The following is a 12,092-nucleotide window of genomic DNA, read 5'->3' as shown; positions in this document are numbered from 1 at the left end:
ACCATTTAACTTAACTTATTTGTCATGATGTAACCTTACTTACAGGCCTGACTGGCTCAGCTGTCCAAGGCACTCAAGCCCCTCAGAAAGCAGCATTTCTGCCACATTTCCCCAGCACAGGCACTCCTGTGTGCACACAGACACAGAGTCAGTGCAAGGCACCTGTGAGCAATTCCCCTGAGGGCAGGCAATGCTCACTGTGGATCCTTTGGCACCTCCCCAGTGGGTGAAGGGTTGATCCTGGAGGAGTGGGGGGAACGGCCCAGGCTCTGTTGTTGTTCAGGATCCCCGAGTGCAGCAAACGGGAGAGTTCCTGGCTGGGAGAGGCCCCACTCAGAGGGAGTCACTGGCCCAGGAGAGCTCCAAGGGCTCCTTTTGGAGCACTGTTTGTAGGGCCCCAAGAGAGGGGCTTCAGTCCCAGCAATGGTTCATCCTGGCCGCACTTGGCACCAACAGCTTTCTTTGGCAGTGTGAGAACAGGGATGTTGTGCCACTGAGGGAACAAAACCAGTTCCCAGGGCTGCTGCTAAAGGAACCAGGAGCTGGTTGGGCAGCAGCAGTGCCTGGAGCAGACAGTGTTTGTGATGAGCTGCACAGGAGCTGAGCCCAGGGGCTGCTGGCCAAGGCCGAGGCCCAAGGAGCATTTCTGAGCTGGCAGGGCGGCCTGAGAAGGGGAGGGGGGAATGCAGCAGCACAGGGCCATGGAACCAAGGGAGCATTGTGACAATGTGGGGCCCTGTGAGACCAAGGACCATTGTGACACTGTGGGGCTCTGTGAGACCAAGGGACCATTGTGACACTGTGGGGCCTCATGGAATCATGGAGACCACTGTGACATTGCTGGGCCTCATGGAACTAAGGGGATCGTGCTGACTCTGTGTGGCTCCATGGAATGTAGGGATCATTCTGATACAGCAAGACCCCATGGAGCCAAAGGTCCATTGTGACATTGCAAGTCCTTATGTAATCATGGAGAGGCCATTGTGACACTTCACAGCCTCATGGAACCCAGGGGCCATTGTGACACTGTGGGGCACCATGGAGCCAAGAAGATCATTGTCACACTGAGGGGACTAATGGAATCATGGAGATCATTGTGACACTCTGAGGATCCATGGAATAAGCAAAGCATTGTGACACTGGGAGGCCTCACGGAACCAGTGAGACCATTGTGACCCTGGAAGTCACCACAGAACCAAGAGGACTATTTTGATACTATGGGGCCTGGTGAAACCAAGAGGCCTTTGTGACACTGCAGGGCTGTATGGAGCCAAAGGTCTATTGTGACATTGCAGGGCATCCTGTCATCAATGGACCATTGTGAGGCTGTGGAGCCAAAATGAGACCATTGTGACACTGCAAACCTCCAGGGTCTAAAGGTCCATTGTGACATTGCAGGGCTCATGGAACAGAGGAGTCCTGTGACATTGTGGGGCCTTGGGAACCATGGAGACCATTGTGACACTGCAAGGCCTCATGGAATCAGTGGGACCACTGTGAAACCTAGGAGCTAATGTGACACTGTGGGATCCCATCGAACAAGGGGTCCATTGTGACATTTCAGGTCTTCTTGTAATCAAGGAGCCATTGTGGCAGTGTGGAGCCCCACAGAACCAAGGCACGATTGTGACAGTTCAGGGCCCCATAAAAACAAAGGAATACAGTACAGGTCTGGCTGGTTTGACCTCCCAAGAGGTGAGGCTGACCTTGGCATGTTGAGGGTCTCATCCACTATTGAACCAGTGGTGCTCCATGCTTTCCTTCCTATGGAAAAGATCTGACATTATGCTGCGGGCACGTATGGCCAGAATTGGAGTTTCACCTCCAAATTTCCTTATATCCAGGCATTGTTCCCATAGGAATATTGCCAGGACAAGTCTGGCTAGCAGTGGTTTCATGAGGGTCACCTCTCATCTGTTCCCAAAACACTTGGCAAGATTCTGTGCTTTCCTTCCTATGGAAAAGAACTGTCCTTCTCGGCCAGGTGCCCATGGCCAGAATTGGGATTTCACGTCCAACATTGCCTTACTGTGGCAGACTGGAGAAGATTTTTGGCTTGAAACTTTTAGTGTGTGGGAGAGGAAGGGGCAGGTCCAGCCTTGCCCTGCCCTGGAACCCCAGCCTTGCCCTTCCCTGGAACCCCAATCCCCCCAGAGCCTCTATCCCAGCCCAGCAGTATCTGCCAGTCCCTGGCACAGCACAGGCAATGCTCCACAGCCACCTCTGGAGCACCCAGTCCAGCTCCTGAGGGACCAAATGACCCCAAGACCCACCTGGGGGACAGGGCTAGGAAGACCAAGGGTATTGAAGGCTGACCACAAGGCAAGCATACATCTTGATCCTACCTCCTCTTGGGATTTCCATCTGAACACTGCTGGAATCCAGCAGGTGGTAGCTGTCTGTGTGCTTCTCTGTATCTTTTTGGTCTTTCTCTTTCTATGTCTTCTTCTTCTGTTTCTGTGCTCCTGCAAATTTTGATTAACATTAAGTAAACCAGGCTTAGAGTGTGAAGTTGAATGGGCCAAGTCAATGTTTTTGAGAAGTATTTTTTGTTGATCAAATATTTGCCATAGTTTGACATAGAAGAGTTTTAAAAAGTAATAAAAGTAAATCCATAAATAATTAACTGAAACTAAAACCCACCACACTCATCAATACATTAATTAAGAAATCTCAAGATTAGAAAAATCATAAATTAACAAACCAAAAACCACTACAGTGTCATAATAAATCTTTTGGCAAAGCTTGTCTGATTTTCTAAAGTTTCCAGTAATAGCTGATTTGTTGTTTTGAGCTCCTGAGGACCTCTTGTTGGTATTTCTCTAGAGAGTCCATCTCAGAGTACACAAACAATTGTAATTTCTTTAAAATGTCTCCTTGAGAGAGTTGTTTTTTAGTGGATGGGAGCAGGGCTTGTGTGTCCTGCTTGGCACAGCCCAGGCAGGGCTTTCCCAGCCACATTCCACACTCCATTGCCCAGCTGGAGCTGCTGGTGCCTCTGAGTTGTGCTGCCCCAGCCCCAGGAACGCTCTCCTTGTCTGCCCATTCCCCCACGGTCTCTGGGCAGGAATGGCCTCAGTCGGGGCTGCTGACATCCTCAGCCCCTTGGAGGTTGCTGCTGAATTTTCCTGCTCCAGAGGCTTGTTCAGGCTTCAGCTCTTGAGTGCAGGAATTCAGTGTCCCAGGGCTCAGTAACATGCAGAACACCTTAAGAACCCAAGCCTCTCGAGTTTGATTTAAGTGTTGATTTGATTTAAGTGTTCAAATATTTGTGGTTAATTTGATAGATTTCAGTAGTGTGTTCTAAATGAATGCCTTATATTTAAAAAGACAGTGAGAAAACATTTTTTACGTCCTGTTTGGGACTTTTTCCTGTTCATAAATCAGTCTGCACAGTCTCTTATTGACACTGAATCCAAGTAGCTCCTCATTCAGTTTGAATAGATATCAAAATCAAGACCCTTCATGGGTGACAATCAATCAGACTCTGTCCCTACCCCCACCCCACCATTTCCCCCATCCAAGCCCAGGCACTCAGAGCAGCCTTGTGTAAATCTGAGCTCCCTCCAGCCCAGGCTGCACCTGCAGCTTTCAGCTCCTTGGCTCCAACTCCCACCTGCTTTCCTTGGAGAAGGAGCTCCCCAAGACACAGAGGGATGTTCCTTTCTTGTCAGCCAACAAAGCCAAGGCAAGTCACAGCTCCATCAAATGCAAAAGTCATTTCTCTGCTGGATATTGAATCCACTTTCCAGAGCAGACAGCCTGAGAGCAATGGAAAACACCTTCGGTGCCCAGCACAGATCCCAAGATCCCCCCAAACCCTCCCTGCCCCAATTCTGCCCAGATTTGCTCGTTGCACACACGAGTCACAAGCTGAAGTCAGGAGCTCACTCCATGCCCAGGGGGAGGAAAAGAGAGAAAGGGGACGAAGAGCTCTCCTGTGCAGAGCCAAGGTCCAAGTTCCCCTGCAGTGGGAACCACAACTCATCAGGTTTGTGTCCTTTGGGCTTAGGGACTGACGACACTCAGAGGCACAGAAAGGTTTCTTGCCAACAAACATAAGTTGAATATTTGAACAGTTTAACAACCATCACAGCTCTTCCATCAGCTCTCTGAGGTGTCCCAGCAGCATCTGACATGTCCACCATTCCCAAGGGATTTCTGTACATGAACAGTTTTAGACAAAGACATAAGGTAATTCTGTGATAGATAAAAACACAATTAAGATGATATTTATTATATATTTATTTGAACTTCAGAAATATTGGGCAATTTCTTCCAGCTCAAAGCATGAAGCCAGTCAGTTGAGAGGCACTTGAATGACCAGAGAGCATCTAGAGGAGGAAATCAGAGAGCAGTAGAAGTATATAGATCCACCTGCTGTAAAGGAAGAGATGTCCTTAGACATGGCCATTTCAACAGAAGAGCTGAAAACACCTGAAGGAAAATGGAGAGGAAGTAATAAAGAAAATATTGGTCACACCAGTAGAAGGCAAGATCAGTATTTTTCCTCCTGCCATCTGTACACCTCCAGGAAATTCCGGTTCCTGATGGGAAAACTGTGCCATTTCTTAACAGTACTCAAATGACCCAGATAATAAAGATTTGCTTGTATATTATGAAACTAACAGGTAATAAAAGCTGTGCTCCTATCCAGGCTGACATCAGTTATGTGCCCATGAACAGCCAGTGCCACTTGTGCCCTGAGGTGCCCAGCTGGGATTGGATTACTCAGAGCGCACTTGAGGGAGAGCAGAGCACCTTGTAAGCTGCAGGTCCCTGACAGCCCCGCAGGACTCCTGTCCCATCAACATCTGCTCTGCTCCAGTCTGAAACAGGGCCCAGCATGGTGCCGGGATCATCAGAGAGCTGAGGTGTGTGCTGGAATTCAATGCCCTCCCCATCCTGCAGCAGCCCTGCATTTCCCTCCTGCAGCCTTGGTCTCCAGTACAGCCATGGAGGCTCTTTGGGCTCTGGACTGTTCCTGCAGCCCCCAAGGGCAGCTGAGCTCTGCCTTTGGCACAGTCAGGCCTGACCAGTGCAGGCCCTGCTCAGCAATTGCTTGTGTGTGCCTGGCCTTGCTGTCAGCCCCGTCAGTGGCTGCGTGGCCCCTTTGTGGCCCTGTGCCGGCCCAGCCGTGGTGGCCCAGCCCCTGTGCAGGCCCAGCCCAGGCCAGGAGCATTGCAGCTGGGAATGGCCCCTGTGCCGTGGTTCCCACGGCAGTCTTGGGGCTCTGTGCCCCATGGCCTCCCTGCTGGGCAGCCTCTGCCAGCTCCTGCAGAGTCTGTGGCACCTGTGGGGCTGTCTGGGCCAGCAGAGAGGAAGCCAGGGCTGGCCATGGCCAGGAACAGGCCCTGAGCCCTGCAGGAGGATGGAGCTGGGCCACAGCCAAACTCAGCCCAGGCCAAAGCTGGGCTCAGCAGCCAGGGCTGCCAACACATGGGCACAGAGGCTGGCTCTGACAAATGTCCTGGGCCCCCTCCCTGGTCCATGCCACCAAGGGCACAGAGCAGCCTCCTCTCTGGGCCACTTGCCTGTTTGCAATGCCTTGCACAGGCACTGGCCCTGCCCCACAAGGCCTGGCCTGAGTCCTGCCCCTGCATGCTCAGCCAGGCTGAGATTGACACTGATGGTTTCTGGGCCAGGCTCTCTGAGCCCAGCCCAGCTCCCTGCAAGCTCTGCCAGCTGCCCTGAGCTCTGGGCAGCACCAAGGGCCTCTCCCCAGCCCAGCCCAGCTGGCTCTGGCCCCACAGCTCTGCTCAGGCCAGGCTGCTCTGGCCACTGGCCCCACGGGGCCTCAGCCCCTGGCAAGGGCACAGCAGCAGCTGCAGCTGCCACAGGACTCAGCCCCAGCCATGGGGGAAGGTGCTGGGCCAAGGCCAAAGGAGGCTCCCTGGCTGCCGTGCTCCCATTGGGCTGAGGTGCTGAGAGCTCTGCAGCCCCTGCTGCCATCCCATATGCTCAGGGCAAGGGCACAGCAGCAGCTGCAGCTGCCACAGGACTCAGCCCCATCCATGGGGGAAGGTGCTGGGCCAAGGCCAAAGGAGGCTCCCTGGCTGCCCTGCTCCCCTCAGGCTGAGGTGCTGAGAGCTCTGCAGCCCCTGCTGCCATCCCATATGCTCAGGGCAGCACAAGAGCCCTGGCCTTAGGACCCTCAAGAGCTGCTCGTGCTCCAGGCCCAGGGCCCATGCCAAAGCTGGGGCAGCCACTAAGCTGTGCCCATTTCTGTTCATTGCTGCTCTGAGGGGCATGGATCCTCAGCCACTTGGAGGTTACTGATGAATTTTCCTACTCCTGAGGCCTCTTCTTTGTTGAGCTCTTAAGTTCAGTAATTCGGTAAGAAAAGCTCATGAACATTTGTTCAAAATGCCTGAACAAGCAAAACCCCATGGAATAAGTCAAGTTTTCCGTTCTTCTGTGGTTAATTATGCACATTTCAGAAGTGTATTCAAAGTGAATATACTAAATTGAAAACAATGCAGTGAACTGTTTTGTCCTGAATTTTTTCTTGTTTATACATGTCATGTTTTGACCTTGGCACAATGCCAGCGCCTTTATGAGAATACCCTCTCCCTGGTGTCTGCTGTGAGATGTGACCAGGAATAAGTAAAGCAGGCTCCTACTTAGAAATAAAGAAAACTTTATTAACTAAACTACAAGAAAAGAAAAAAACAAAAAAAACCCACAGAAAATGAAAACCTTACAAAAGCATTTTCCTCCTCCCCCCCAACAAATTTCCCAATGCAATACATTCTCCCAAATCACTAACTCTCAGTCCAGCACCACCCTTTAGAATACTCAATCTTCAGTTCATCAAGAGGAGAGCAGTCTTTCTTGCACCATAGGCTTCCCCTGGAAACACCGTTGAAACCTCATGTGCTTCCACGTCACTCAGCACCGCCCAGAAAATCCTTTTGCTATCGTGACACCTTCCTTCCATGCTCAGTGCTCTCACTACTGTGCATGGACCAGAGCTGCTTCTAGGGTTGTCTTTCAAGGATACCTTGTCTCACTCTAAAAAACGCACAGTCTCTCTTTCGGGACATTTGTCCCCCCAAATCTTTGCACCCCCTAGGGCCGAGGGGTACCCACACTGAACCCTCCTGGTTCTGAGGCACTGCCTCCCCCTAAATGCAGGCTCTGTGTCACAGGAAAAAAAAAAAAAATGGTTCCGTCTATGGCCACACAAGAAAAGTCCAGCCAAAAGGCCACTCCATCATCTCCTCCCCCACTCAAGAGTCTTCTCCACTTCCCTTGTGGCCCATCCCCTCTTATCTCATCTCTTATCTCTCTTCTCATTCAGCTCTAGGAGGATCAGCATTTGCAAGGTTTCTATCATGCAAGAAAAGGGTTAAAAATTTCAGTCTCTTCTTGTCTGAGAGCTCTGGAACTCCTACGCTGCCTTGCCAGGCACCTTCTCGCCACATCCCCACTCCTTGTCCGCCTGGGCCAGCTACTATCAAATTCAGACACCAGCTCTCCTTCTCCCTCTCTCTCTCCTGGGAGGGGGGTGGCTGCTCGATGTCTCTTGGTGCTCCCCACCCTTCCATCCTCAAGGGCCTCTTCACCCCCCATCTCTGTCCAGGCCCAGGCCTACTGCAGGCTGCCTCTCCCCCGACCAGCAGCAGCAGCTGAACGGGAGAGGGAGATCCAACCTCTTTACCTCCGAAGTCCCAGGGGAGCAGTTCTGGTTTTTAACCCCTGTGTGTTCTTAGAGGCGTGTCCGAACTTCAGTGGCTACATCAGGTGCCAATATTAAAATCTGACCACCTATTGGTGGCCACAGCATATCCAAAAAAACCCAAAAAAACTTACTTCCTGTCACTGTCTCAAACCACAACAATAGATTGATATCAGAAATGTCCAATTGATATTGACCCCCAGCACCTTCTAATGCAGTCTGAGTAGATATGAAGATCAAGACCATTCATGGCTGACAATCAATAACATTTTGTCCCCACTCCCTCTCCACTATTTCCCTCTTCTAACCCCTGGCACTCCTATGGATCAGGAATGGTGTGGCCAGCAGGAGCAGGGCAGTGATTCTTCCCCTGTGCTCAGCACTGGTTGGGCAGTGTCCTGGTTTAGGACAAATTAGGGGAAATCTCCAAAAGGGACCCCCGAAAAAAAAAACAAACCTCCAACCACCCCTCCCCCAATACCGGGTTCGGGAAGGAATTTCTCGGAGGAGCAAAGTGGAAAACAAAACCTATTTATTGACAAGTAACAAAAGAACACTCCCCAACACAAGAAAAGAAATAGAAACCAGGCAGTGTTGTGGAGGGCGCTGAGCTTCTCTCGCAGACTCCGGGGGTCCTGGACGTCCCAGGTCAGGTCCGGAGCTGGTCCAGTATCTTCAGGGGAGGGTAAGAAAGAGGGAATGAAAGAAAAGGAAAAAAAACAGCGCAGAAAGCAGAAAGCAGCAAAAAAAGCAGCTATCAGCTAGGGGCCGAGGCAGGAGCAAGCAAGCAAGCAAGCAAGCAGCGGCAAGCCAAGCCAAGCAGCCAAAAGCCAAAAGTGAAAGTGCCCGGTTGCACTCACTCCTCCCTCCCCGCCCCGCCGCGGCAAGACGGCCGGGTGGGGGGAGAGAGAAAAGGCACAGCTGCCAGACACAACACATGATATTGGGATAAAGGCTGTCACCCCACGACAGGCAGCACCCAGAGTGCTGTGTCCAGTTCTGGGCCACCAATTTAGGAAGGACGTGGAGGGGCTGGAGCGTGTCCAGAGAAGGGCAACAAGGCTGGGGAGGGGTCTGGAGCACAAGTCCTGTGAGGAGTGGCTGAGGGAGCTGGGGTTGTTTATCCTGGAGGAGAGGAGGCTTCAGGGGAGACCTCATCACTTTCCACAACTCTCTGACAGGAGGGTGCAGCCAGGTGGGAGTTGCACTCTTTTCTCGGGGAACAGGGACAGTAGAAGAGGACACCACATTCAGCTGCACCAGGGGACATTTAAGCTGGACATTAGGAAATATTCTTACAAGGATGATTAGGCAATGGAATGGGCTGTCCAGGGAGGTGGGTGAGTCACCATCCCTGGACATGTTTAAGGAAAAACTGGATGTGGCACTCGGCACCATGGCCTGGATGACAAGGTAGTATTGGGTCCCAGCTTGGACTTGATGCTCTCCAAGGTCTTTTGCAGCCTGGTTGATTCTCTGATGATTGTGACACTGCAGGGCCCTGGGGAAACAAGGGGCCATTGTGACACTGCGTGGCCTGGTAGCACTAAGAGGACCATGGTGACACTGTGTATGACATGGCAGCACAGAGCCAAGGGGCCATTGTGACACTGTGGGGCTGGATGGAAGCAAGGAGTCCATGGTGGCAGTCTGGGTCCTGGTGGAACCACACAGGCCACTGTGACACTGCAGGGCGTTGTGGAACGAAAGGGTCATTGTGCCACTGCAGAACCAAGGAGACCCTTGGGAGAGCCTGGGGACAATGAAATCAAGGGGCCATTGCTCCATTGCAAGGACTCTGGGAACTGAGGGAACAATTGTAACACTGTGGTGCCCCATGAAACCAAGGGTCCCTGGTGACAGTGCAGGATCTTGTGTCACCAGGGCTCCATTGTGCCACTGCAGCACCAAGGAATTCATTGTGGCACTCTGAGGCCTCATGGAACCAAGAGGCCACCGTGACCCTGCAGGGCCTTGTGGAACCATGTAGAGCATTGTGACAGAGCAGGACCTGGTGTCATGATGGGGCCATTGTGACACTGCAGGGCCCCATGGAACCAAGGGGCCATTGCTGCTCCTCAGGGACTCCTGGAATGAAGGAAACATATTGGACACTGTGGTGGCCCTTGGGACCAAGAGGCCATTGTGACACTGTGGAACCAAGGAGAGCATTGCTGCACTGCCAGACCTCATGGAACCAAGGATGGATTTTGACACTTCAGGGCCTAGGGATCCAAGGGTCAATGTTAAACTGAGGGTTCCCAAGGAACCAAAGGGACATTGTGACAGTGGGAGACCTCATGGAATCATGGAGGCCATTAGGACACTTTGGGGCCTCATGGAAACCTTGTGACACCAAGTTGGCTGGGAGTGTGGATCTGCTGGATTGTAGGAGAGCCCTGCACAGGGACCTGGACAGGCAGGATCCAGGGGCCAAATCCAACAAGTGATGTTTAACAAGACCACATGCGGGTCCATCACTTTGGGCAACCCCTTGCTGGGCCAAACATCCCCTGCAGCACTAAAGGCTGGGGACAGGGTGGCTGAACAGTCACATGGGAAAATTTTGGCTGTTCACAGGGGTTTTCTGTGCTGAGCATTGGCCTGGCCGTGTTCTTGAGAGAGCCTGGGCAAGGAGCCTGGAGCCCCCAGGCGCTGGCCTGAGGCGTCAGCACTGCCCCAGCAGTGCCCATGGCCTGTCCCTGCTGCAGCCCCGGCACTGCCACCCCCAGGACTGTGCCCGGCCCCGAGAGCACTCAGGCCCTGGAGCAACACCAGGGCCACCAGGGCAGCGGGGCAGGGCCCCAGCAGCAGCACTGGCAACACCAAGTGCTGCTGCTGCTGAGCACAGCTGCTGTGCCAGAACTGATCTGCCCCCAGCTCTGCACACAGACATTGCTGCTGCAGCTCCAGAGAAGGCAACAAAAGGGTAGCTCTGCTGGGAGATCCTTTATCTCTTTTAAATACATCAAGAGTGCAGCCCATCATTGAAAGAGTCTGTGGCCATAAGGAATGTGGAGAGAAACTTAACAAAAAATGGCACAAACCTGGACATTTCTTTGGGGACAATATTAAGTAAAATGAAGCAAAAGAACATCCAAGATGAAAGCAACAAGAAGTATCAAAAATTACTTTTATTACAAGTGATTTGCAGAAATTGGCCAGAAATTTAATGTTCCTGAAATCATCCAGTCATCAGTCTCCATACTGCAGCCTTGAGCTCCTGGTTCCTCAGGCTGTAGATGAGGGGGTGCAGAGCTGGAGTCACCACAGAGTACAGAACTGATACTGACAGATCCAGGGATGGGGAGGACAGGGAAGGGGGCTTTAAGTGAGCAAATATACCAGTGCTGATAAACAAGGACACCACAGCCAGGTGAGGGAGGCAGGTAGAAAAGGCTTTGTGCCGTCCCTGCTCAGAGGGGATCCTCAGCACAGCCCTGAAGATCTGCACATAGGAGAAAACAATGAACACAAAACAACCAAATGATAAACAAAGGCTAACCACAATGAGCCCAAGTTCCCTGAGGTTGGAGTGTGAGCAGGAGAGCTTTAGGATCTGTGGGACTTCACAGAAGAACTGGCCCAGAACATTGCCATGGCACAGGGGCAGGGAAAATGTATTGGCTGTGTGCACCAGAGCATTGAGAAAGGCACTGGCCCAGGCAGCTGCTGCCATGTGGGCACAAGCTCTGCTGCCCAGGAGGGTCCCGTAGTGCAGGGGTTTGCAGATGGACACGTAGCGGTCGTAGCACATGATGGTCAGGAGAGAAAGCTCTGCTGAGATGAAGATCACAAAGAAAAAGAGCTGTGAAGCACATCCAGTGTAGGAGATGTCCCTGGTGTCCCAGAGGGAATTGTGCATGGCTTTGGGGACAGTGGTGCAGATGGAGCCCAGGTCACTGAGGGCCAGGTTGAGCAGGAAGAAGAACATGGGCGTGTGCAGGTGGTGGCTGCAGGCCACGGCGCTGATGATGAGGCCGTTGCCCAGGAGGGCAGCCAGGGAGATGCCCAGCAAGAGGCAGAAGTGCAGGAGCTGCAGCTGCCGTGTGTCTGCCAGTGCCAGCAGGAGGAAGTGCCTGATGGAGCTGCTGTTGGACATTTGCTGAGGCTGGACTTGGGGATCTGTTCATGGAGAAATGGATATGAAGATTTAAAAGGGATACCTGTAACCAAAATCAAAGCCATTTCCCAGATACCATCCTCTATAGCATACATGGACATGCTTTTTTGTTTAAGCGTTCTGAAGTTTTCTTTTTAATCTCCCCCTATGTCTCTCCTGGTATTGTTGGAAAGCAGAAACTCTTAGCAATTCTGCTGCCCTCTGGTAGAACAGAGTGAGTTCCCTGAGGCCAGATGATGAGTGGAGAGTGAGGGGAGATAGTGTGTTGTTTGTACCTATTCAGAGTTT

The 12,092-nt window shown here is 52.1% G+C and overlaps 1 protein-coding gene across 1 annotated transcript; it reads right to left on the bottom strand.

Annotated features, from left to right (window-relative positions):
• Positions 1-10,865: 10,865 nt before the first annotated feature.
• On the bottom strand, positions 10,866-11,783 carry LOC128948300 (olfactory receptor 14J1-like). Its single transcript, XM_054292952.1, has one exon. The coding sequence runs from the start codon at positions 11,781-11,783 to the stop codon at positions 10,866-10,868; it is 918 nt and encodes a 305-aa protein (XP_054148927.1).
• Between the last annotated feature and the right edge of the window lie 309 nt (positions 11,784-12,092).

The sequence above is a fragment of the Melozone crissalis genome, unplaced genomic scaffold (assembly GCF_028551555.1).
Source record: "Melozone crissalis strain CALT ecotype California unplaced genomic scaffold, PUWL_Pcris_2 ptg000120l_1, whole genome shotgun sequence".
In the NCBI taxonomy this organism is placed as follows: domain Eukaryota; kingdom Metazoa; phylum Chordata; class Aves; order Passeriformes; family Passerellidae; genus Melozone; species Melozone crissalis.
Note: the sequence above shows the minus strand (reverse complement) of the source record. Positions and strands in the feature narration are given on the sequence as shown.

What these genes read in the sequence shown, in the direction of transcription:
- LOC128948300 (XM_054292952.1), bottom strand. Translation starts at nt 11,783, where the DNA reads ATGTCCAACAGCAGCTCCATCAGGCACTTCCTCCTGCTGGCACTGGCA.